The sequence below is a fragment of the Macrobrachium rosenbergii genome, chromosome 28 (assembly GCF_040412425.1).
Source record: "Macrobrachium rosenbergii isolate ZJJX-2024 chromosome 28, ASM4041242v1, whole genome shotgun sequence".
NCBI classification, from domain to species: domain Eukaryota; kingdom Metazoa; phylum Arthropoda; class Malacostraca; order Decapoda; family Palaemonidae; genus Macrobrachium; species Macrobrachium rosenbergii.
In genome coordinates, this window is record NC_089768.1 from 16018476 (window position 1) to 16046114 (window position 27639).

At 35.8% G+C, this 27639-nt stretch overlaps 1 protein-coding gene across 1 annotated transcript in view; it reads right to left on the minus strand.

The window, feature by feature from the left end:
* The window catches only part of LOC136854076 (sphingomyelin phosphodiesterase-like), a 46294-nt gene extending 19607 nt beyond the window's left edge, over window positions 1-26687 (minus strand). The window contains 11 exon segments of the mRNA XM_067130208.1: window positions 1334-1504; window positions 1970-2161; window positions 3579-3751; window positions 3897-4124; window positions 5497-5661; window positions 6597-6730; window positions 12941-12988; window positions 12991-13109; window positions 13665-13860; window positions 14623-14701; window positions 26505-26687. Of these exon segments, the coding sequence (XP_066986309.1) occupies window positions 1334-1504; window positions 1970-2161; window positions 3579-3751; window positions 3897-4124; window positions 5497-5661; window positions 6597-6730; window positions 12941-12988; window positions 12991-13109; window positions 13665-13860; window positions 14623-14701; window positions 26505-26672 (1673 nt within the window). The 5' untranslated portion in view covers window positions 26673-26687.
* Window positions 26688-27639: the final 952 nt, after the last annotated feature.

Sequence of the window (27639 nt, forward strand, 5' to 3'; positions counted from 1 at the left end):
CAAAACTGTAGCAAGTAAGAAATTCCCTCTAAATTTTAATTACTCTTATACAGTAGAGATTAATAAACCAAATTAGTTAACTATTCAGTGAACAAAATTATAAAAAATAAGGTACAGTAAGAGTAAAAGATGGTTCTACTTGTTTAGACTAATTATAACTACAGTAAATTAATTCTAATAATAATTGAATAAGAAGTTAAAATAAATATCACAAACAATTTATACAGCTGATTTAGTGCTACACTATGAATCCTATAACTTTAATTTTTCTGTAAGAGAACAACAAGAGACTTTTTCACCAATTTATCATTTACTATATAAGTATGAAGTATAAACCACTGTCTTAAAAGAGCCTATCTGTATCTTTATTGACAACCAATGAAGAATTTACCAGAAATATTCCTGCACTTTCATGGTTTAAGCATAACCCATCATAACTCATCCATTTTCCTCAGTTTGAATCTTCAGCCCATAAAAACGATCTCTCCTGGCTCAACATTTAAAACTATTAAAAATCTTGTTTTAAAATTAGGTTCCAGAGCTTCATATATTACAAAATAAATGTAAAATAGAACTTTTTCCTCGACAGAGCAAAAAACACCATCTATCATGCAGTGTTCTTTAACTTCATTTTCAAATTTTTGAGCAGCGCTAATGTTTTTCTTAGCTCATTTGCCTGTGTGTAACTCACGGTCTCCCCCTGACTTTACTACTTAAGCAATACATCCTGCCATTTGTCTAGGTCATTCATCAATTGTCATTTGTTTCATGTTTTCAGCAGATTACTTATCTTTACCAGCATCTGGGTTAGGCATCTTCTTACACTCATCATCATGTTGTTGTGTGTTCATCCACATCTGAATCCTACTGCAGTATAATTGTAGTGTTACTTTCCCTAATGCATACAATTTTGTTCATCCCAAAATTAAATATCATGTGTCCTCTCACAGGTGACGTGTCATGTCCACTGAAAAATTTTCAGCCTTAGGTAGCAGCTCAAAAGAAAAATTACACGTTAAACTCCTTGGTTGAACTTCAACTCTGCACCTTTCCTGTGTTCAGTCTCTTGGGGTTTATACTATACAAGGATATAGGCATCATGAGCCTCAGTAAAATAATACTTTCTTGTTAAATTCTTCGAGGAGCTCCAAGTACCAAAGTAAATATGATCCAGGAAGAAAAAGGTTTGTATTTACATCACAAAATTATTTTTTTAAAAGCCTTCTGCATGAAAATGGTAATTTCAGATGTTCATTACAAGATTCTAGATACCGCAGTCTGAACCAAAATTTAAATAATCTATGTCTTTTCAGAAGTAACCAGAAAAACATACCTATTTACAATAGTGTAGTAATTATGGCTCCACACTTTAAGGCAATCATGGTGACCAGGAGGAATGTGCCCCAAGATATGAACTTTCTCGCCTCTCATTTCTGCCCCTTGCAGCTCATAGATCAACCACTGAAGTTCTTGTGCAGGATCAGTGGAATTCATCAGTAACCACCTGATGAATGAAAGATTTTGTGTAATTTATTGCAAAAACTCACATGAAATATGCTAAATACTGAAGCACTAAATAACATGAAAACATCTGAAAGGCAATTACAGTAATCCTAATCCTTTTGAAATACAATCATAAAAACGATCTCTCCTGGCTCAACATTTAAAACTATTAAAAATCTTGTTTTAAAATTAGGTTCCAGAGCTTCATATATTACAAAATAAATGTTAAATAGAACTTTTTCCTCAACAGAGCACAAAACATTAATACAAGGATAAATAAAAGTTGCAGAATCTGTTATACAAATCCAAAATAGAAAACCATTGTTAAATATCACATATAAACTTTTTAAGGTTTATCACAATGGAATTTTGCTACACCAAATAACTTCTGTAAAATGTATAACAGGCTTAGTCTAGAATCTATAAAGTAGCTTATTTCACTAAGGAAAACAAATATTATACTTACCAGTTTTTATTATTGCAGTAGTTCATATTTAAGGATATAATTCTGAAGCCAGTTCGTACCAAAACAGAATAGAATGCACCTTTTCTGACAGTTGGCGAAGCTTCATCTGGGAGCCAATGGTTCCACTGACGGTCCAGCTCATCATACAACCAGCTGACACCATAATCACCTCCAATGAAAGGCGGAGGAAAACTGAAAGGTAAAATAAATTTGAATGAGGAATCCGCACCATAGGACATATTCTGTACTTTATATGCTTTACCTCTATAGTTATGTAAAAAAACTCTGTAATACACTTTACATGCTTTACCACCATAGTTCCAGGGAAACTGTACTTAATAAGCTTTACCTCCATCGTTCCAAGAAGTATTCTGTACTTTATACTGCTTATTTATCTCCATAGTTCTAAAAAAAAACTTGTTAGGTAGAACATGGAACTTATGCACAATGCAGACTCGTTGTTTTGCAAAGACATTTGGCAGGTGTGAGAATACTGTATTAATTCATTATGGAAAATAACAAAAATGCTTACTGACATGAGACAAAGTATCATAAATGGCATTTCTGTGGTGTCCTCTTAGAGCTAAAAATCAATGGCATCAAAGTAAAAATATAGACTTTTAATGAAAATTTAAAGATGAAATATGTATCAAAAGAAGAAAAACTGACAACAGACATTCCTCACGTCATGTGCTGAGTAAAAGAAATTTAGAAAATTATGGAAAACTGATTAACAGAGGGGACTGTGTGCTACTGATATTATCAGTCACCTGCTAACCTTTACACCTTATACTACTGTTATGTCTCCCTCTGCCTTCAATCTTTGTATCTCTTCTTTCTGTATTTCCCTTTACTTCCTCTTGCTTCTTCTTATTATTCTAATAATTATTCTAATAATAATAATAATAATAATAATAATAATAATAATAATAATAATAATAATAATAATAATAATAATAATAATAATAATATGACTTGATGAATGTCTGTTGTCAATTTTGCTCTTATTATGTATTTATCATTTTTATTTATTCATTAAAAGTTCATTATATTTTTATTATATGTTTATCACTGCAAATTTATTTGCATTGTTTGATGCTTGTTTCACTTAGAAAACGTAGGTGGAATAAGTCATCACTATACCTGTGTTCATTTGTTGTCACTTGTTAGATTTTTTTATCTAAATATTGTACAGTGTATGGATAAATAGTAAGAAAATCGAGCTAAGCAGCATTTTAATATTATTGGTTAGACATGTAGATAAGTTAATATCATGTCCTGATCTGAAAGAGAGAGATCTTAAGATACTTTACATTTCATGGTTGGGTACGAAAAACTATGCAAGTCTATCTGTAGAGCCATATATCTGCAAATACTCAGATACTGTATACCGTACTACATACTACTGAAAAATAAATGAAGTTTTTCATTAATAACTGTTCGAAAGTAATCTGCAAATGAATGACAGCATGCCAAGTAGTGTAATAACAAAAATCAATTAGGTACCATCAACCGCATATCTGCAATATGAAGGACTTTTTATAAGTAACAAATATATTGAAGGTAATGAGTTTAATCTGCATAAGTTAACGATGCTTGATTTCCTCACCTGTTGACTGGAGCAGCCTCGTGATTCCCAAGAGCTGGGAAAATAGGGGTGTGGGGGAAGTAATCTAGAAGCTGCTGAACTGTAGACTTGAGAATCTCCAAGTTTCCTTCTCTCGTCTGATTCCAAATATCATGTGGAGGTAAGTCTCCTGTCCAGATGATGTAGTCTATATCCTGAAAGTGATGAAAACTGTTTTGTGACAAACCATTTTGGAAGCCACCAACCAGCACCCCTGTTGTCATCCAGAGCTGCCTATGTAACAGAAAAAACAACAACTAAAACAGTATTTACAACAACAACAATAATACTGATACCTACAGGATGTAAATAAGCAATATTCTCCAGCATGCTTTCTATGGTCCTCAGGGGAGTGTCACACTTTCGATAGTCTCCCCAGAGCCCGGCTCTCTGGTCAGGCGACTTCACGGGGCCAGAGTTGGCCCGGCAACAGAGAGGCTCGTTGCAAACTGCATTCGAGCCCTCTTGATACTCCGGGTCGTAGTGGGTGTCCGAGAGGTGAAGAACTTTCAAAGTGGGCATCCCTTCCTACGGATAAAAAAAAAAGAATAGATCTAGTTGTAATAGAGTTTCCCTTCATTTAATTAAATCCTTTCTACAAAGAGAGGGAAATTGTAGTCATGGGTTATAAAAGCTACATTATGAACTTTGCAAGAAAAATTCTTTTATGAAAAAGAAATAGCAGCAAGTGCAAAAATGATTGAAAATATATACTCGAATATAGTGATAGTTATGAGCCCCACCCAAAAAAAAATATATATATATATAAATTATATATATATATATATATATATATATATATATATATATATATATATATATATATATATATATATATATATATATATATATATATATATATATATATATATATATATATATATATATATATATATATATATATATATATATATATATATATATATATATATATATATATATATATATATATATATATATATATACAGAATAAGAATGTCCTTCTGGAAAGTCAGAATCGTAAATTAAAGAAAATATGGCTACTAGAAACTTCAGCATGTAAAGTTGCAACTTTTTTTGCTTCACCAACATTTCAGAAATTCAATTTCCATCATCAGTGCTAAGACCGAGAAATAAAAAACTAATGCTTCAGGAGTGAGACTAAAACTATAGGCCTATATAACAAACATGTCTTGAATTCATTAAGTTCAAATAAATAAGGATAACATGTTCATCTAATATCAAAATTAAGGCACAAAGAAACACAAAAGTAACAGAAAAGAACAAAAGCATCACTAGAGTCGATGGAAGAGCCAGTTGATGGATGTCATGACCAATGTATTACGATTGAGACTAAAGCTATAGGCCTTTATAACATGTCTTGAAATCATTAAATTCACATAAACAAGGATAACATGTTCATCTAAAAGCAAAATTAAGGAGCGACGAAACACAAAAGTAACAAGACAGAACAATTCATGGTCAATGCATCAGGAGTGAGCCTAAGACTATAGGCCTATATAACATGTCTTGAAATCATTAAGTTCACATAAATAAGGATAACACGTTCATCAAAAAGCAAAACCGAGGAGCAACGAAACACAAAATTAACAGGACAGAACGAAAGTATCACAAGAGTCGATGGAAGAGCAAGTTAATGGATGTCATGACCAATGCATTACGATTGAGACTAAAGCTATAGGCCCATATAACAAGTCTTGAAATCATGAAGTTCACATAAATAAGGGTACCACCTTAATCTAAAAGCAAAATTAAGGAGCAACAAAACACAAAAGTAACAGGACAGAACAAAAGTTTCACTAGTGTCCAAGGAAGAGCAAGCTGATGGGCGTCAGGGCGAGGGGAGAGGAGTGGCGAGTGGCGGGAGGCCCACATCTGCCACTAACCTGTTGCAACTCACCGGAGGAGCCTGCGGGGGAGGGACGTAAGGCTTCGGAATGGGAGGGAAGGCGACCCTCCACTCATGGAAGGGGTTGTAGGGAACGCCGCAGATGTCGCCTATGACGAAGCCGCAGATCTCGTCGGGGGACATCACCAGCTGTTCCACGACGTAAACGACTTCATCCTGCGGAGGAGGACGTCGTGAGGTATATAACAAGTTTTCGGTGGTATACATGGGACATATTTTTTCAATTCAGCTATACAGGGGAGAAATGTTCATATATGTACACAAACAATAACACACAAACATACATACATGTTCACACACATATATATGTATATATATATATATATATATATATATATATATATATATATATATATATATATATATATATATATATATATATATATATATATATATATATATAGATTTGAATGGAGAGTTGAGTTATCTGTGTTTATGTGCAATAGTGTACGTATATATATGTGTGTGTGTTTGTGTGTAACGTATAAATATAACACGAGAGAGTATATTATGTGAAACCGTGATTCCATCAGCAGTTGAAATCGAGAGGACTCTGACCATAGACTTCCTAGCTCTACATAAAAGTAGGCGTAAGTACATGGAGACGGAGCCCACCCTTCTAAAACCACCTGTGCCGAATCATTCCGTCAATATCTCTTCCTGCTGTCGCAGTCTGTTTATCCTATGCTCTTATCTAAAATGCATGAATTAGCCATCAGCCATTTGAACAATTACACTATTAAACGAAGAATTCATAATGGGAGAGACTTTGTGGCTCAATAAACAAGCGTAGTGGCGAACCTTTTCATTTCTGACAGGAAAGCCAACTTTTCTGGAGGAATTAGATAGTGTTTTATTCAGCCAAATGTGCTTTCTTTAAGAACTATTCTGGCTACTTTACAGCCTGGGCAATGCCGGCATTCTGGCTACCTACCTATCTATCTATCTAGTTATACGAGTATGTATATATATATATATATATATATATATATATATATATATATATATATTTAATATTTGCGTGTGTGAATTTGTGCGCATGCGTCTTTAGGATGTAGTGTCAACATTTTTTCCTCTTCCCTGCTACTTACCGCCATGAGGTGGATTATTCCAAAGCAGACTCTGGGCGTCTCAATTTTGAAAGACGTACATAGCTTGGAGGCCGCTCTAATGATGTCATCCCTCGTCTTCCCGTTCTGGACGTAGTGTTGCAATAAACCCACGCCTGAAAAACAAGAGGGTGAAGGAGTTACTCTAGTATGTTAAATCTAGAAATCTAGTCACTTTCTCATCAATAAATTATTATTACTGTATATATCTAGCAAGGTGTCTAGATGTTAAGGAGATACAGGTAATTTTCGTAACAACTAATTTCTCCAATCTGTTCGCTGGACTGCAAACCATATCATTATCAAAATATGCGCAAGCGCATCCCATTTTGTGTCTATTAACAATGAGAAAACTGGTTTTGAGCATTAGGCCTACTCTAAAATGTTATATCATATTCAAACAGCACCTTTCTACTCGATATTTGATCGTTTTTTACGTGATCTCAAACAGAACTCATTTGCTCTAAAGCAGCGGATATTAAAACAACATACTCCCTCTTTCTCAAGCTGTGCAAAGAGAGATCTGTTTGCGGACATTTGTCTGCGCACACACATGTAGGTCTTTACACATGTAAGTGTCTAGCTTGGGCCAAGCTTTTATAGCGGTCTAGCCATCTGCGCCCTTCAGGAAGACAACCATTATATTAGTCGAAGCATTAATGGTCCTACAGGATAAAAGTGGAACGGCCATGAATGCCGAAGGCCGTGCCATTTACTCCTATTCAGACCGCATGCAAAGGTCTAGATTTCCGCTTGAACAGTCTACTATCTTATAATTTCCATTTCTGGACCGGGAAAATAATTGAACAAGGCAGTAAGCTATGGCAGCAATAAATGCAATGATGATTACCATAACAATGATAAAACAGAGATCTTTCACATTCTCAACTGATCCCTGATCGCCGAGAGCAGCCGGATTCGCTGAACAGCACCACCAATATGCAGTAATTGTGCCCCGCTGTCGAACTTCTCAATTCCAGAGGCTCTTTATTCCTCTCACTGTTGGACTGTGGAACAGCCTCCCAGAGGATTTCGGGAAATTAGAACTTCAAAAATTCAAGCAAAGGTGCAATGCACTACTACCCTAGTATTTTCTCCTTGCATTTCAATACATTTTTATCTATTTGTTAATTTATCAATTATTTTTTTTTTAATAAGTGGGATCTCTTCTTTCTGCATTTCCCTTTACCTCGTCTTTCTTCTTCCTAATGAACACCGTATTCCTTGGAAGCTTGAATTTCTAGTCAGTGGCCTCTGTGGGCTTGTGTCACATGAATAGGGTTCACCTTCCGAATAATAATAATAATAATAATAATAATAATAATAATAATAATAATAATAATAATAATAATAATAATAATAATAATAATAATAACGGTGTACGGTATCAAAGGAAGGTGACCCCAGCATTACGATTACAGAGATAATTTTCTTTCTTTCAAAGATTCATCAACAATCCTTTTCCTCAAATGCTGTGAAATTTTTGACAGTTCATGTGAAAGGCAACAGAATGAAAAACCAAGATGTCTGATCAAAACCAACGTCTACGAGACAAAAAGAGAGATGGAAAAGATATAAGCGAAGAAATTCTGAACTTCTTGCCAGGGAAGCCACAGTGTTTTTTTTAAGGGAAGAAATTCTGAACTTCTTGCCAGGGAAGCTAGTGTTTTTTTTTTAGGGGAAGAAATTCTGAACTTCTTGCCAGGGAGGCTACAGTGTTTTTTTTTTAAGGGAAGAAATTCTGAACTTCTTGCCAGGGAGGTTACAGTGGTTTTTTTTTAAGGGAAGAAATTCTGAACTTCTTGCCTGGGAAGCTACAGTGTTTTTTTAAGGGAAGAAATTCTGAACTTCTTGTCAGGTAGTATGATTTTTTTTAAGGAAAAAAAGATATGGCACCAGGGAGAACAGAAGCTTTGAGGGAACTCATAATTTTGAGGTAAAAGGAAAGGACCCATCACTGTAGACAACAACATAGCCTAATTTCAGTAAATGTGAGAGGGCTGCACAAATTTGGTGTATGGTGGTCACAGATGGGAGGAGAGACATACTCGCTCCTGTCATCACAAACCGCTGGAAAATTACAATTCCAGTATAAATCAACTTAAGTCCCTCCACGACTAAGCTACGATGAAAAACGTACAGTGTGAAAGTAAAAAACCTAATCTTTGAAGGTACATTGAACGATACTCTTTACTTAAACTCTCCTCAACAAAGTGAAATAATTTGAACATTCAGGATGCTAATAAAACAGAAAATAAATAATTCCACTGTCGGAAAACAAAATCGAAGAACTGGAAAGCAGAAGATATCACTGACTCTTGCCATGAACCAGAATGACTGAAGAAGGACACAAACTCAAAATTTTTAGGAAAAACAGCAAATCCAGGACTAAGTCTAACGATTGAATGAATAAATTCACAGTAAAATTATGTCAACGAAATTCGATAACCACGAGTTCATATACCTATAAGACATATACAGTAATCAAAGATTTTAAAGACTTTAAGGAGCAGAGATTGCAGCAAGAGATCTGAATGAACTCAGAGGGAAGCAACACTGAGTGAAGGAATTGCGAACAGCAAAAATACCTTAGTTTAACCAGACCACTGAGCTGATTAACAGCTCTCCTAGGGCAGGCCCGAAGGATTAGACTTATTTTATGTGGCTAAGAACCAATTGGTTACCTAGCAACGGGACCTACAGCTTATTGTGGAATCCGAACCACATTATACCGAGAAATTAATTTCTATCACCAGAAATAAATTCCTCTAATTCTTCATGGCTGGAGAGTCGAACGCGGGCCCAGCAGAGTGCTAGCCGAGTACGATATCGACCCGTCCAACGAGGAACTTTATTATTATTATTTTTTTTTTTTTTGAACAGCAAAGAATCGGGACTGGAGTTGTTACGTAATGTTCCGTAAAAGCCGGATTTGAACCGAAACTTGGAATACTGGCGACTTTTTTTTTTTTTTAGAAAGAAGCAGGTGAACGAGGTGTGCAGGACCGTGGGTTGGGGAACTACTTTAAATCCACCTTCCAATACATCTGGCGGCCTTAACTAAACATTATATATATATATATATATATATATATACCATATATATATATATATATATATATATATATATATATATATATATATATATATATATATATATATATATATATATATATATATATATATGTGTGTGTGTGTGTGTGTGTGTGAGAGAGAGAGAGAGAGAGAGAGAGAGAGAAATTTATACTTAAACCTAATAAAAACAGGGTTGGCACCAGAAAGAGAGTAGGTGTACCTTAAGAAATAAAAAAAAAAACTGACAATCTGAAATTATGCATGCTATGCAGCTGAGCGAAATGGAGTACAAAAAGAAAGTTCTTGTATTTATGTAACCAGAATTGTAAAGGAAATAAAAGGAGTATCATTTGTAACCATAAAGAGATACAAAATTACAGTCTAAAGAGATGAGTAACGTCCAGAGCTTTAGGCAATAAAGGAAGAAGTGTATATATGAAAAGGTTTCTGCATTCTAGATCTGCATCCAGAAGAAAGCACAGAATCATTTTCTTTTTGTGACTCGAACAGACTTTCTTCGGTCAAACAGCGATGACTTGCGAGTTTTCTCAGGCTAGTCGTCAGCACTTCTGAAAACTGCGTAAGACTTTTCGGAACCAGAGAACCGATATATATTTTTTTTCTATAGTTTCTCTTGTCTTAGAAAACTGAGGAAGAAATCGGGAGATTTTACTAAAAAAAATTACACTATTATACACGCTACGCATCTTTCACAATCAATAATCCAAGCAAAATGACTCTTTTTACAGGGTCCTATTGGTAAATTTACGAGAGAGAGAGAGAGAGAGAGAGAGAGAGAGAGAGAGAGAGAGAGAGAGAGAGAGAGAGAGAGAGAGAGAGAGATAAGGTATCTTCTGTAGCTAACTACAGATAGATCAAACCTTGAACAGGGAGCGCTGTAATCTCTAAACATTCTAGTATGAATTTCGTAATTTCTTTTACGGGAAGGTTAAATCTTATCTTATTTTAGCTCGTCCGATATCAACAGAATTTAAGTTTAGTTTCTATTAACAAATCCGAGGGTAAAAACAATGCAAACAGCCATCAGCAATCCTAACATCTCCCTCAGAGGAACGCACAGGTGGGCAGTCTGGTCTCTCGTCTTGCCATTTTTACACGTAGGACTTGAATTCCAGCTTTTAGCATAAAATCCACAATGAATAACAATTTGTTTCGACAGTGGATCCAAGAGGTGAAGTGCGTTCCCTCGCAACGACTAATTAATGGAGGACACCTGACGTGTTACCAGAGTTTTTCTACAGGAGTTCATATCCTTTTAGGTGTCTGTCGTCACCTGGCAGACAATCAGCGACACCAAGAAGTCAGCTTAGCGTTACAGTGCTTGAAAAGCACAAGTAAACCTGAAAGCAAATAGGCTCTTTTCCTTTCACAAAGGAGTTCCTGTTCGACTGAGAGCTACCAATTCTTTCTCTGGAAATGACGTACGGCGAAAGCATTCAGGTCGCCAGGTTCCCCCCCAACCTCTGTAAACACGAGGGACACGAAGCAAGGGGAAGTAGGCGGTGTGGCTGAGAGAAAGTGTGTTGGGAAAGAAAAGGAAATTACGAGTGAAGTATTCATTCAAGGTATCTCAGGTTGGTATTCAGCTCTTACCTATATTAATAGTGATAATTAAACGAAAGAACAGTTGGTTAACAAATGGAAAAGATACACCATTTCAGTTTTTAAATATAAATTTGCACTAATTGAAAATTCAATACAAGCAGATAAGGAAAGGACTGTCAGCCGTTAAACCGGAAAGATCATTTTAATTTATCCCAGATGTCCTGATTATCCAAACTGTTTTTTGGAGATTTTCATGCTTATTCCTCTTCTTTTATTTTTTGAGACTTGCTTACTTTTATTTAGACTTTCTTTCTAAAATTATGGGCAAGATATGTAATTATACCTGATTAGTATAATGTTTCCGACGAACCACCGAATACAAAATCTCTGTGGTAGGCGAGAGGGGCCATAAAATAGTTAGTGGCTCTTAATCAGTAATTGGACTTGGGATGTATGATGCTATTTAGCCTTCCTTGCCGCACTATGGAAACCGACACATTTTTTCTTATTTTCACGTCCATAAAACAGCAACCTCCATGATACCGGTATTACAAACATCGTTCAAGCTTCACGTCACAAAATCAAAATGTACGACATTCAAACAAAGGTCCTTAAAGTAGTTGTTCGAGAATGTTCTCGCTTTTTTCTTACATGACCAGTACCTAATTCCACCTGATGTTGGCAATTTCCGTCGAGTTGTCAAAAGGGAAATGACAAAGAAGAAAATAAAAACCGGATATGAAGTAAATAATACAGAACGTTAATGACTGACTGCTCAAGAACAGGAGGTTCCGATACAATCATGAAAATCAGAGAAAAAAAGAAAAGCTTCTAAGAATAAACTGAGTTTCAAGTAAAATGTTGTCGTAAAGAGAGAGAGAGAGAGAGAGAGAGAGAGAGAGAGAGAGAGAGAGAGAGAGTTATTCCATACTGGTGGGGTGAGGATTATCTCATCGAGGAGCTCCCACTTTATGAATATTTGTTGGCATACACTGCCGGAGTTCTAATAATTCACGTGTGGGCGTGTCTCTCCTCCCACTCAGGCTGCAACCCACAACAGTTGACAAACAATATAGTTGATTTTAAAAGAAACACGCCCATGCCGTCTTTCCTCGTCTCGGGGGCGATCAGGGATCTACTAGACTGTGAACCAGTTTGAGCTATCACTTCTGTTACGTGGTCAGAGAGAGAGAGAGAGAGAGAGAGAGAGAGAGAGAGAGAGAGAGAGAAAAAAAAATGGAAATTTCTGAAATTAGCGACCGATTTTGACACGCGATCAATTTCGAGGAGAGAGAGAGAGAGAGAGAGAGAGAGAGAGAGAGAGAGAGAGAGAGAGAGAGAAAAAGAGAGAGGAGAGAGAGAGAGAGAGAGGAAAAATCAAATTTCAAATTAGTAAACACTTTTGACACTGGCGATCAATTTCAAGCGTGAAACCACAAGAGAGAGAGAGAGAGAGAAGAGAGAGAAATTAGAAACAATAATTCTGACACTGGCAATCAATCACCTGAGAGAGAGAGAGAGAGAGAGAGAGAGAGAGAGAGAGAGACCTGAAAAGGAAAAAACCGGCAATTTCGAAATTAGTAACCAATTTTGACACTGGCGATCAATTTCGGGCGTGAAACCACAAGAGAGAGAGAGAGAGAGAGAGAGAGAGAGAGAGAGAGAGAGAGAGAGAGACGTCTCACCTGCTTTGCACGCATTGCATGACATCGTCGACATAATGGAACTTGCCCAAGTTGGAAATCGAGGAACTTGGGCTTGGGCAGACGGGAGCCTCCGACCAACTTGCCCTCTCGTTTCCCGACCTTTCGGAGCTCGTCGTCAATCTCCAGGCGGAGGGCGGTGTAATTCAGCCTGGAAACGGTTTAAATGAATATCTTTTCGTTAATTCCATAATAATGTGAGATATACATACATGCATGAAGAATGTTGCAAGCAAATGTATAATTTTACAAAATCATTGTTTTTTTATAATTTAAAAAGTGAACCATATATACAATCTGATGAAAGTTACATGTAAATGTATACTTTTAGAAGATTTGTCCTTATTAATAAAATAATATACTTTTACAAAATAATTTTTTATGAATTCAAAAAGAATGTGAACCATACATACATATTTACCTTATGAAAGACATGTATATATGTATACTTTTCGAAGATTATTAATTTTTCATAATTCAAAAAGAATGTGAACAATGCTTTCATACCTGAAGAAAGTTACATATAAATGTATATTTTTATAAGACTAATAAATTTTATTTTTATAAGACTAAAAAAAGAATGTGAAAAGTACATAACTACGTAAAGATTATTTTACAAATGAGTCATAAAAAAACTCAATTTGGATTCCAAACTTTAACACTTAAAAAAAAAAAAAAACATGCACACACAGAAACCCCATCTTACATGGCAGGGTCGAACTTTTCTATCTTTTTCTTCTCCGCCTCGGTAGTAGGAAGAGGGTATGCGGTCTCGTTGTGCCCATCAGGGGCATCGGGGTAGGAAACGAGCAGCACCTCATCGTACAATTCTTCGCCCTCGTCGAAGGCTTGCAAAGGATCGAGGGCAGCATCGCGCGAAAGCGTTGGTAATAATGGGCTACCTGTGAGCAGATAATAAAGAAATGAATACATGATTGACATGCATTCATATACGTACAGGCAGAATAGGTAAACATACATGAGCATATTATTATTTTATACACTATATACATATGCATATATATGTATATATATATATATATATATATATATATATATATATATATATATATATATATATATATATATATATATATATATATATATATATATATATATATATATATATATATATATATATATAATGTACAACTGAATCACAAAAATATATGGAACGTGATGGATATATATAAATAAAGACAAAATATATATTTAGAAATAATGGAGTACTGAATCACGACTTCTTGTCCTTGCTAAAATAAAGACAAAGAAGTCGAAAGGCCTAGCAGAAACGATTGTTTCTCTTTCCTTCAGTGACTTTGTCTTTATTTAACAAAGGACACACACACACACACATATATATATATTGTTTATATTATATATACTTTATATATATATATATATATATATATATATATATATATATATATATATATATATATATATAGAGAGAGAGAGAGAGAGAGAGAGAGAGAGAGAGAGAGAGAGAGAGAGAGAGAGAGAAATGCATTGCAGAGAAAGATACTAAATCTCTAAAATTGTTATACCACGAAAAAAGTTAAAATTAAGAACGAAAACAAAATTTTAAAAATCAATAAAAATTACTGAAAAGAACATTTAAAAAAAATCGATAACAAATGGCGGAGTCCTGACGTCTGCCTTACCTGCAGCAGCCGAGAGCAGCAGAAAGAAAACTATACATGGTGAAGTAACCATATTACAGCCTCGCCTGCTCCCCGCTACCTGGTGAAAAAAAAAGAAGAAGAAGAGAATAATAACGCAAGTATTAGCCATTTATCCTATTTAAAGGGAAGAATACATAAATAAGAATGCATAAATAAGAACACATAAATAAGAATGCAAAATACCTATCATTAATATTCTAAACTCTGAGATGGATCTTGGATTAGCTGGATTTACGATTGAATTGCTTGACTAATTGATTGAATAGAGAATTTTGGCCAAAGGACAAGCACTAGGACCTATGAGGTCATTCAGCGCTTAAATGGAAATTGAGAGTAAGAGGTTTAAAAGGTGTAACAGGAGGAAAACCTCGCAGTTGCACTACGAATCAATTGTTAGGAGAGGGTGGAGAGTAAGATGGAAGAAAGAGAGCATGAAAGGAGGTACAGTAAAAGGAACGAAAGGGGTTGCAGCTAGGGGCCGAAGGCACGCTGCAAAGAACGTTAAGTAATGCCTACAGTGCACCGAATGAGGTGCACTGACGGCATTAACCCCCTACGAGAAATGGGATTTATGGAGCCATGACGCAAAAGAAAAAGAAGAAATCGGAAAAGGTCTTCTTAGTACACTACACCAAAGCTGTTCAGCATTTGGCTATTTGGAGGTAAGGCAGGGGGCACTCAGTTAAATCCCCCCTCCCTAACCTTGACATCAAACCTTGTGTTGTTTTTTCCCGTAATTCGTCCCCACACACACTTGACACTAAACATCGTATCAACTTTTCGCATAATTATCATAAATTAAGTAATTTTGCACGAAGAAAGTAAATGACAATGCGTTTTTAAATGCGTGTTAGTCTAGCTTGAAGAGAATTTGAGGTTCATTTTTAACACGCAAATAATTCCTCGTTGTCCTGAAAATAATTTTAATAAGGATTAATCGTATATGTAATTTTTGATATAGGCTATATATATATATATATAGGCTATATATATATATATATATATATATATATGTGTGTGTATATATGTGTGTGTGTGTATACAATTAATTCATATATATAGGAAAATTAAATTCATTCCTTCCTTCGTGCTGATTAATCGCACATAATTATTTCCTCGTATCCACGAAGATGACAGTTTTTAAGCGGGTGTGTGTGTGTTTGTTGTGTGAACTTACAAGTTTTATTTTGTATATAATTTTTGGCAAAAAATACGGAATTTTCTGAAGCCCCAATAATGCATTATTACATTTAAACTTTATCACCAGGTATATTGTTTCTTGTTTCTCATATGACACTACTATATTCGTATTCACACACACATAGTACACACACACACACACACACACACACACACACATATATATATATGTATGTATGTATGTATGTATGTATGTATGTATGTATGTATGTATGTATGTATGTATGTATGTATGTATGTATGTATTCTTTCAAAATTTATTTAGAAATTCTGCAGACTCTTGTATCAAGTCCTTTATACGCATCAGTCCGTACTATTTGGTCACCGCCCATCCACCAAAAAAAAAATACTGACTACGCCCGCGCTATTCAGTGCGCTACCACAAAAAAATCAGTGTGAAAACCTGGCAATATTCAAGATAAAGCCGAACCATCCAAAAATTAGTTTTGACTGATAGGAAAAAGTTATTTTAAAAAATTATTTATAACTGACAAACACGAGTAAAATGTGGCCCTGATGGTGGACAAAGTGAGGCCTGCTAAGTGAGCCATCAAAATATACGTGGAAGATGAAATTAACTGATGATAAATATTTCTTGGTGTAGGATACCCAAGACCTCTCAAGTTCAAATTGCTCATTCCCCACGAAGTACCTAAACAAAATATCGGACTGACATTTCAGAATTACAAGTGATTACAAAATAATCTGTCCACAGCTTGAAGAATACGAGAAACGTTAACTCTGTGACATTTGTTTCTCTCTGCAAAGCCTTTTCAGGAACTTAAGTCTTAAAAATGCCAAAGGAGATATCAATCGACATTTCAAAATCACAAATGATTTCGGGGCACAAGGAAATAATCTGTTTACCCAGACTGGAGAAAGAAACGTTTATTTTGCGACACTTATTCCTCTTTGTAAAGCCTTTTCAGGAATGTAAATTTGAACAAATTTCAAACAGAAGATATCAGTCTTTCCGTGAAAAGGACACAGAGGAAAGTAATCGAATGTCTCTCAATAAAAAAAAAAAAAAAAAAAAATATATATATATATATATACACACACACACATATATATATATATATATATATATATATATATATATATATATATATATATATATATATTTTTTTTTATCGAGCGTCAATTAATCTCTGGTCGTGTACGACAGAATTCAGGTTACGTTAGGTTGCAGCCAGAGGGCGTGGTTCAGTGCCTTTTGAGAATTCTTGACTAAAATAAAATGATTCATCTCCATATAATATGTAAATTCATGTAACCGATAAGGTCCTACGAAGGGCAAAAGGTATTCTAAGACCTATTCTATCATAATACTGTAAAACAAAAACTAAATGGATACGCTAAGGAAAAGAGGAATTTAATAACTAACCAATCAAATGCACAATAAAGCAGGTAAATCATGCGCCGAAGTTTCTTCGGCGCAATCGAGTTTTCTGTACAGCTGCTACAGCGTATAATCAAGGCCACCGAAAATAGACCTATCTTTCGTTGGTCTCCGTATAATGCTGTATGAGCCGCGGCCCATAAAACTTTAACCACGTCCCGGTGGTGGCCTGGCCTATATCGTTGCCAGATGCACAATTATGGCTAACTTTAACCTTAAATAAAATAAAACCTACCGAGGCTATAGGGCTGCAATTTGGTATGTTTGATAATTGGAGGGTGGATGATCAACATACTAATTTGCAGCCCTCTAGCCTTAGTAGTGTTTAAGATCTGAGGGCGGACAGACAAAGCCGGCACAATAGTTTTCTTTTACAGAAAACTAAAAACTAGGTAATGATTATTACAGTTCATGAGCCTATATATTTTCGAGTTGTGTGTCTGAAAAACATACGCAACACAAGAATAAGCAATATTTCTATTTATGATAAAGTCTTATCAACGTTTCCGGTAATGATATTTCCATTCATACACTATTTGTTTTTCTTCTTTTGAGAAGAATGGCAGTTCTGTGCGAAGAAGCGCAAAGTGAAATAGCTGAACATGGTTAAAGACGGCGCCATTTCACCAGGGCAACATGTGGTCTTTTGCAAAGGTCTCAATTTGATGGTTTCAACTTTTGCATGAATAAGTGCTTACACAGGCTTCACTCACTAAGCAAAAGAACACTCGAAGTCATTAATTTTTCTGTCATCCATTGCGTCTCATCAGAAGCTTTCTTCACCAGTTTGATTTTATTTGGTTTTATCCTTTTATTTGTTGCTAATTTTATTTGATTTCAACTGAAATTTATCTTAATTTTGTGTGTGCTACTGTCTTCATATTTTCCTTTGAGCCTGAAGCATTCTGCTTTTTCAAGTGGAGTTGAAGCTTGAGTAATAATAATAATAATAATAATAATAATAATAATAACCGGATTTCATTTTGGTTGTTAATGAATGAGCATGAATATGTCCATTAGGAGATTCTAAGTTACATGCATATATCTCAGAGAGAGAGAGAGAGAGAGAGAGAGAGAGAGAGAGAGAGAGAGAGAGAGAGAGAGAGAGAGAGAGAGCACTGGATGTAATCATCTAATCCTCCCGCTCAAAGAGGAAAATCGTGCATAAAAGTTAAACCCAGATGTTACACGCTTGCATTCACGACGCTGTTGAATGCACTGCATTGCGAAACACGCTTGGTTTGGTGCTGACTTCAAACTCCACTAATTCAAGGGCAAAAAGGATTTGAATTCCACGAAACAGCTGCGTCGTTAACAAGGAAAACTAACCAGTTATCCATCACCAAAGTTATTCTTTTATAACTATTTTCTAGGTCTCCACGTTAGAGGAACGTGTACGCTAAACGTCAAATTAAATACTTCTCACTAATCACTTGGAAAAATAATTTCCATAATTATTAGGGCAGTGTGGTTGCTAAGGAGGCGAGAAGCTCGCGAATTTGATAAAAAAAAAAAAATTCAGTGCGGTTTCCTTTTCACCGGAAGGGCGTGATGTTACTTCATCGTTGCGTATCGTAGTCTAATAGACTTTCTACATTAATCGATGATAATAAACCTATTAATAATATGTGTAACTATTTCCATGGGCTATAAACATTGGACACAGAATAAAGGGGTACATAGACCTTAAAATTAACTAGCTTATAATGATTTACATGGTATATACCAAATAAATCATTCACAAATTTACTGAATAATCTTTTTTTTTATTCTAGTCACGTCCGCTTCCTACAAAAATAAGTAAAATAAATCTAGTTCCGGTAAAGCCAGTCATACAGCCCTGACCAAAACCCTAAATTAAAAAAAAGCAACACGAATTAAAACTGGAAAGAATAAGGCGTAAACCATTCACGTTCATTACAAAAAAAAAAAAAAAAAAAAACATTATTTTCGTGTGGCTGATTAAACTAAAAGGCAGAGTGGTTACAACATGGCGCCGATGGCGATGAAACATTGTACTGAGCCAGCGATACTTTTCCCTTTTGTTATTTTACCAGGTTTTCGAAATCGACTAGTCAGGCTCGACAATTTCGAATAAAGACCAGAGGTGTCGGCTCCGACACGCTAAGTGAGTCGAGCATATCGACCCGTAAACGACCCTTCATGTCACTGGACGAATCACGGGCTCGAATGATGTCATCAGTAGTGTTACCCAAGGTCTTTTAAATATACTCTGAGTATATTTAAAAAACCTTGATGTTACCAAACCGCCCTTTCTCTTCCTCGTCCGTAGTTGTGCCCGGGGGCAGCTGCCACAGTCCTCAAGGACACTATAAGAGTTCACTCGTAATTGGTCTATCTGTGGGACCTGGCCATGAACTCTTCTTCTAATGCCAAAACTTGACTGATTATCCGATCTCTTACCAAAAATCACTTAAACCGTTTAGTTATTTTCGCAAGATTCTTGTGCAGTTTTTAATTTCATTTTCATTCATTCGTCACCAAACTGAATGACCTATTTGGTTCTAGTGCTTGGCCTCTGGCCTAGACCTGGTACTTCTTCCAAATCCTTCGGGCCACCTCTATGAGAGCTAATAGTCAGCTCAGTGGTCTGGTTAAACTATTTTAATAATAATAATAATTTTCCTCACTGTCCGTAATGCTTGCTGTATGAGTGGCAATTTAACCACCAACTGCTTCATATCTTTTATATTATCCTTTTGAAACATCAATCTCTTGTCTGGACTTCAGCTACAAGGATAACGGCTGGTTTTCTTTCTCTCAACTAAGGTACTGACAATTCCAAACCGCCGTTGGAAGACCTCATTGGCTTTCTTCTCAAAATAAAAGTTCCACGCATATTGTTCATGAGTGCTTCTTTTTCTTTTATTTTTGAATTTGTTTATTCATTTTCCGGCAGGGCGTTACTTTTTTCAGCCTAGATGCCAAATTATTCGTTTCCAGAATGTATAATGAAAAATCTTAGTCGGAAATAGGAATGACCAGCGGTCGTCAGTTGATTTTGCTATCACCTTTTACAAACCAAGTACTTGGTTATCATGGCTGAGATAGGCTGATTTCGATCTTAAGAAGCTAAATTTGGCCGGACTGTGTAAAGCAGAGATCAAATCAATCCATATCTACTCTGGCAGCTTAGTGGATAAGTCCGCCACCTCTGTATCAAACCCAAAAGGCGTAGGTGGGTTCCAATTCAGCCTTGGAAGTGTACCTGTCATATGCAGTTCCCGATGTGTGAAGTTATTAATCAACTTATTATTCCCAAGGTCAAGTGAATTCGATTTTAAGGCATATTATTTTATATATAATATATATATATATATATTATATATATATATATATATATATATATATATATATATATATATATATATATATATATATATATATATATATATATATATATATATATATATATATATATATATATATATATATATCCCTAACAATCGAATTCACTTGACCTTGGGAATAATACTTTAACTTACACACATCGGGAACTGTATATGACAGGCACATCTCCCAAAGCTGAATTCCAGCCCATGCCCTCGTGGGTTTGATACAGAGGTGGCGGACTCATCCATTAAGCTGTCAGATAATGTATGGGTTGATTTTATCTCTGCTTTACACATTCCTGTCAAATTTAGCTTCTTAGGATCGAAATCAGCCTGTCTCAGCCATGATAACTAAGTGCTAAGCTTGTAAAATGCTGATAGCATAATAAACTATCGATCTACGCTTTCTTTTATGTCAACGTCTGCTCTTTCCTATTTCCGTCCATGATTTTTCATTATGCATTTTAGAAACGATAGTTTGACATCTTAGCAGAAAAAGTAGGCTAACGTCCTACCGGAAAATGAATAAACAATATATATATATATATATATATATATATGTATTTATATACACACATGTACATTATATACACACATATACATTATATATATATATATATATATATATATATATATATATATATATATATATATATATATAATATATATAATATAAACTGGGTGTGCGTGCGGGCGTATCTCTCTACATCTATTATATCTACATCAGTATTTTCATATTTTCATATTTCCCACAAATTTCACAAGACCACAGTGCATACGTCCTTTCGCTCCTAAATATTGAAAGGATAGAAAACAGTACTCAAAAGCAAAGACAACTCCTGTACATCTACGGCTTTGGAGTGTCTTAGCAACAGATCAGAATTCATGTGAGATAACCTCGTCATGACGGAGTTGCCAAAAAAATGCCATTACGTATGACTGTAACAACGCGATAAGAGCCGAGATACCAGACAAGGCCTCTCGTTATCTCTAGGTTACTAACTTGAAGTCGAGTCATCGACCTTCTCCAGAGAAACAGCCAAGGATAGGAAATATAACGTCTTTGCACTAACAATATGCATTATTCATGTATGTATAGAATTATAGAATTTAGGCGAAAAGCCAAGCGCTGCGACCTATGAGGTCATTTAGCGCTGAGACGGAAACTGGCAGTAAAAAGGTTTGGAAGGTGTAACAGGAGGAAAGCCTCGCAGCTGCACTATGAATCAATTATGACAAGAAGGTGGAAAGTAAGATGGAAGAAAGATTATGAACGGACGTACAGTAAAAGGAATGAAAGGGTTGCAGCTAGGGGCCGATGGGACGCTGGAAAGAACCTTCAGTAATGCCTACATTGCACCGCATGAGGTGCACTGACGGCACTACCTCCCTAGCAGACTTTATTAATGTAAGGTTGGGTGACGTGGCCTTGGCTGGCCTAAGTAAATAAGGATGTACCTGATAATCACACGACTTTAGTGAGTTTTGACCAAGAATGGAGAAGGGAATTGGGGTAGCAGCTACGAATGGGTTACACCTCCTGAAGCCACACACACACACACACATACACACACACACACACACACACACACACACACACGCGTACACACACATGTATTTTTTTAAAACTTATTTTTTTTTCACTTACATGCGTGAATTTTTAATATTCACAATTACTAATCCACAATTATCACTGAATGTCGAGTTCACTATACCTTGGGAATATCTCACACTCAAAGGGGAATTATGACTGACAAGTGCATCTGTACCGGCCAAGACTCTTGATAGTCGAGTGGTCAAAGTCGACTGTTTATCGTTGTATCTAGATGAGAGGCCCAGGTTCGCAACTTGGTCAACGCAGGTGCATTTATCAATTAAAATTCCCCTATCGGCGTAAGTTATTCCCGAGGTATAGTGAATTCGACAGTAAACGATATTTATGGATTATATATATATATATATATATATATATATATATATATATATATATATATATATATATATATATATATATATATATATAGAGAGAGAGAGAGAGAGAGAGAGAGAGAGAGAGAGAGAGAGAGAGAGAGAGAGAGAGAGCGCATGCACATACACATACATGTACACATATATATATATATATATATATATATATATATATATATATATATATATATATATATATATGTGCGTATAAATACATATATATGATTACACACATATATATATATATATATATATATATATATATATATATATATATATATATACATATAATTACAAAACATATAACTGCTGAAAGACCACTTTTCATGTGAAAATGGAGTAGAATAAAACGTGAAAGATAAGGGATTGCGCCAATGGAAAGGTAGAGAAGACAGAGCCTTGTCATTTATTAAAATAGCTGTTACGACATGACTGACAAGTGTTTGCATGAAGAATTCTCTACGCTACGGCAATATATTTTTAAAACTTTCACGGTGACTGACTGATACCTTTTTCTTGTACTTAAATAGACATCAAGTGCAAAGTGTAATACTTTATAGGATTCTCTTTCCTAGTGTCATCTCAATCAGAATTTATTCACTGTAAAAGCTGGGATAGTAATAACAGTAACGACACCAATATTCACGCAATTGAATGTTTCCTTAATGGGGTATGTTTAGTTAGTTATTTCCCTTGGCATAAACAAACACTTACTTGTATCTACATATATACATCAGCTATAAAAGCTACTTGCGGGTTCCGTTCTCAGCTACCACTCTGCTGGCCGCGAGTTCGAATCTCCGACCGGCCAATGAAAAATAAGAGGAATTTATTTCTGGTGACAGAAATTCATTTCTCGCTATAATGTGGTTCGGATTCCACAATGAGCTGTAGGTCCCGTTGCTAGGTAACCAATTGGTTCTTAGCCACGTAAAATAAATCTAATCCTTCGGGCCAGCCCTAGGAGAGCTGTTAATCAGCTCAGTGGTCTGGTTAAACTAAGATATACTTAACTTATAAAAGCTACAAGAATGGCAAGAGACAATTTGGTAAGTGAAGATACTGACTAAAAACTGGAGACTAAAACTGGTTAAATATGCAAGAGACGTGATGTATCCTTAACTTCATGCTGTTGATAACTAATAAAAACACAGTGTTCGCCTCATTTCCGTTGAAACTTTGCCTGAACTATCCTTCTTACATCCTTGTTTGAAGAAGTGACGTACTATTCAATAACAAATGATCGTTCCTTATGTTTTCAGCATTATTCTTCTTAGTTAAGCTGCTTAATCGGACAGTTTCGATAAAGTACTGATTGCAGAGGTTCCACTAAAATGACCTTATTTCCTCTGCTATCTCTTACACGTCTTCTAAAACAGCAGGAAATGGTATACGTTAGCAGCTAAAAGGTATGGCAGTAACTAAGGACTGACGCAACTCATTGCCTGATTCAGCCGCCAACACTGAAAAAGATCTTTGCTCAACTATGAAAGACTTAAGACAACAAGTTGTCCTTAACATGGATAGTTCACATGAAACTGCGTTATACACGTTATTCATGTTTATACTGTCATGAAAAATCGGATTAGTTTTAAGGAATAACGCATCGATTCTGAAGCGTTGGCAATTAAAGTTATTTAACAATTCAAGGAACGGTAGTTCTTTCAACTCCTGAGCTTGAAGATACTTTCCTCTGCATTCTCTTGGGAAAAGGATAACTACCGGGCAGCTCGACGTTAAAACTGAAATTGGAAATATCGGAAATATCTTCCCATTCAAAACTCAGGGAAGATGCAAATTACCGTCCTCATCCTGGCACTCAGACAAGGTACATTCTCTGAAGCTGAACAGATTGGGGCAATCCCCGTCAAGGATAGGAATATAAGATTTGGGCCAAAGGCCAAACGCTGGGACCTATGAGGTCATTCAGCGCTGAAACGAAAATTGAGAGTAAAAGAGGTTTGAAATGTGTAACAGGAGGAAAACCTCGCAGTTGCACATTATAAAATTACTGTTAAGAATGGGTGGATAGCAAGATGGAAGAAAGATAATATGAATGGAGGTACAATAAAAGGAATGAAAGGGGTTGCAGCTAGGGGCCGAAGGGACGCTGAAAAGAACCTTTAGTAATGCCTACAGTCGCGCTGTGAGGTGCACTGACGGCACTAGCCCCCTACGGGGATTCACCGTCAAGGGAACTGATCAATCATTACAAACTGGTTGGGGTTGACCATCCATCACTAAAGGTTTACTGTCAAGTGGCACAGTACAGCCTCCCATTTCTTCCGCATCCTACTATACCTCCACAGCAGAGCCGGTCTCGGATTTAAAATGACAAATAAACAAATTATATCACAGCATAGGTCAGTGTCTAGTGCCTCTATTACATCAGACCCAGTTGCAAAACTCCCGTCGACAATTCCTATAATTCGCCCTTATGTAAGGGCACTTCCTGATTCCATACAGCGTATGTATGTAAGCATTCACACATATGTATACGTATAGAGGTGAATACCAGGCGTACTGAGCATATGAAATAAAAAATTATATATTAAAAAAAAGGGAAAACATGTAAAATTGGTTTCGTCCACAAGAAACACTGAAAAACACCACGGAAAAAATGTAAATACAAGACCAGTGAATAACAATGCTTACATGAAGATACCAAAAGAAAAAAGGAAATACAAAAAAAAAAAAAAATAAAGATAAATAAAGGAAAGTTGTAAGTAACCAAACCACAATGCGACTATAATCTCCGAGGATAAGATTCATCGATGATGTAAGATACTCTCCAATGGAAGAGTTTTTCTCAATAAAGATAACTGAAGATAGTATTGTCATTCGCCTATGTCTGATCGTCTGGGGTCGAGAAGCTTCGTTTAACGAAGGCCGTGAACTTTATTTAAACTAATGTAACCTAAACTAACCTAACCTAAGCAATGTTCTGTTATATATGGCACCTGGTTTTTTCTCAGGCGTCGGAATCGGTTTCGTTGTAAACAATATGGCCAACATGGGCAAACATACTTTCATTTTTGCTTTTTTTTCCTTTTCAAATATTTGTCTTGTTCCGAAAGAATTACAGTAGAATGAGAAGCTTGAGTAATAATAATAATATTCGCACTTCAATTCACATAAGGACTAAAAACGGAGAGAACGAGCAATCTGTTTTTCTGTGCGTCACTAGATAAGTTTGAAAACACACCAAACGTACTTAAACATAACTGAATAGTTATGTTTATTTTGAGTCGAGCTTCTGAATCATTGGTCAGAATCTATTTTCAGGCGGTAAAGCCTGCTCATAACATACATACATGCATACACACAGACACACTTCACACACACACACATATATATATATATATATATATATATATATATATATATAATATATATATATATATATATAGATACTATATAATATATATATATATATATATATATATATATATATATATATATATATATATATATATATATATATATATATATATGTATATGCACAGCTCATATCAAATGACAAAGAGTTGAAAAAATACTGTGGACATGAATATTTCTGCGTACTGGGCGATCTAAATCCTTGCAAGGGGCCAACTTTTGTTGGATAGTCTGAATCTACAAGTCAATGGTGACAAAGTATAACGAGACACAAGCATTAATTATGCTATGTCGGTCTCCTGGGAAAACCCTCATAATACAGAAAATGCGACGAAATTCGAAAGCATCCCGCACATCACGCAGTTTCACTTAAAGCAGTCGTTTATTAAGACTCAACCCATGTACAGCATTATCGGTGTAAAAATTCACTGGCTCGGAAAATCGGCCTAAAAAGGTTGGCACGAACCGCTGTGCAGGATATCAATCATTTATGCCAAACGGTCTAGCGCGACTCCGGCAATCAGCGCCTGTTTGCTTCACGAAGTGATCGCATTTCCTACCTTGTAGAGCGGAGACTTGGAGTAGCGTTTGTGGCACCAGGGACAAAAACGGCGACCCCGTAAGAGAGAAAGAGAGAGAGAGAATATGATCAGCCAGCCAGACACGAAAAGAAAGCCCCACAGGAACACCACCACACCAGCGAGGGACTGACTGACCACACCAATCATTTGCTTATCCTTACTCACTCACTCACCCTCTCTCTCTCTCTCTCTCTCTCTCTCTCTCTCTCTCTCTCTTCGCTACGGCCTTACCCTGGGGGGGCCCCTCGAGCCGCTAACAACACGCCTTTGCCTTATCAGAGGTATCGGTCTAGTTTATCGCGAGTACAGGGTCCAGAATCCATGCCATAGACACACGAACGATTGATTACAAGATCCAGATGGCCGTGTGCTCCGGTTATCTTGGCCATCAAAATAGTAACCTTCGCTGATAACCATTTCTTCAGTGTGGTTGGAGCTATGCAATGGCCTCTTTTAGGTCATATTTCCACTGTCCACTTTTCTAAAGTAGTACAAAGATTATTTCAACATGGTTCCGATATCATATCTTCGTTGTACAGACGAGTGAAAGTTGATGTTGGGAACTTGACCATTTGTACATGACACGAAAATTTTTGATAAGAGCTGAGGCTGTCTGTGAACGAGAATATTATCTAATATATTTCATGAATAATAATGGCAATAATATATATAAATTTCATCTCTTAATATTATTTGAATAAGATAGCTATCCACGACAGGCAACTACACAAAAGAAAAGCTACAGAAATGAAGATTTTTTTTGGGGGGGATAGAAGAACAAAACACAAAATATAAGGAAAACAATATGTTGTTTTTGATATATGTAGATGAAATAATCACGAGAGAGTAATTTATTTACTGAAAATAACTTAAGAGTACTAATTAAATGGCCGTGCCTTAGTACAATTTTTGTTATTTACCTCCACGGTCATACGCACAAGAATAACCTATTTTTTCTACTTGTATTTTTATGAAAATATCCTAGCCTAGAGGTAGGGTTCCCCATTCCATGGTTCAATAACCCTACGTTTATTTTCTGTAGTGCATATACATGCGCATACGACAGTTTATGACTGAGTGCGGTTTCCTGGTTACTGCCTCAGCAAACATAAAA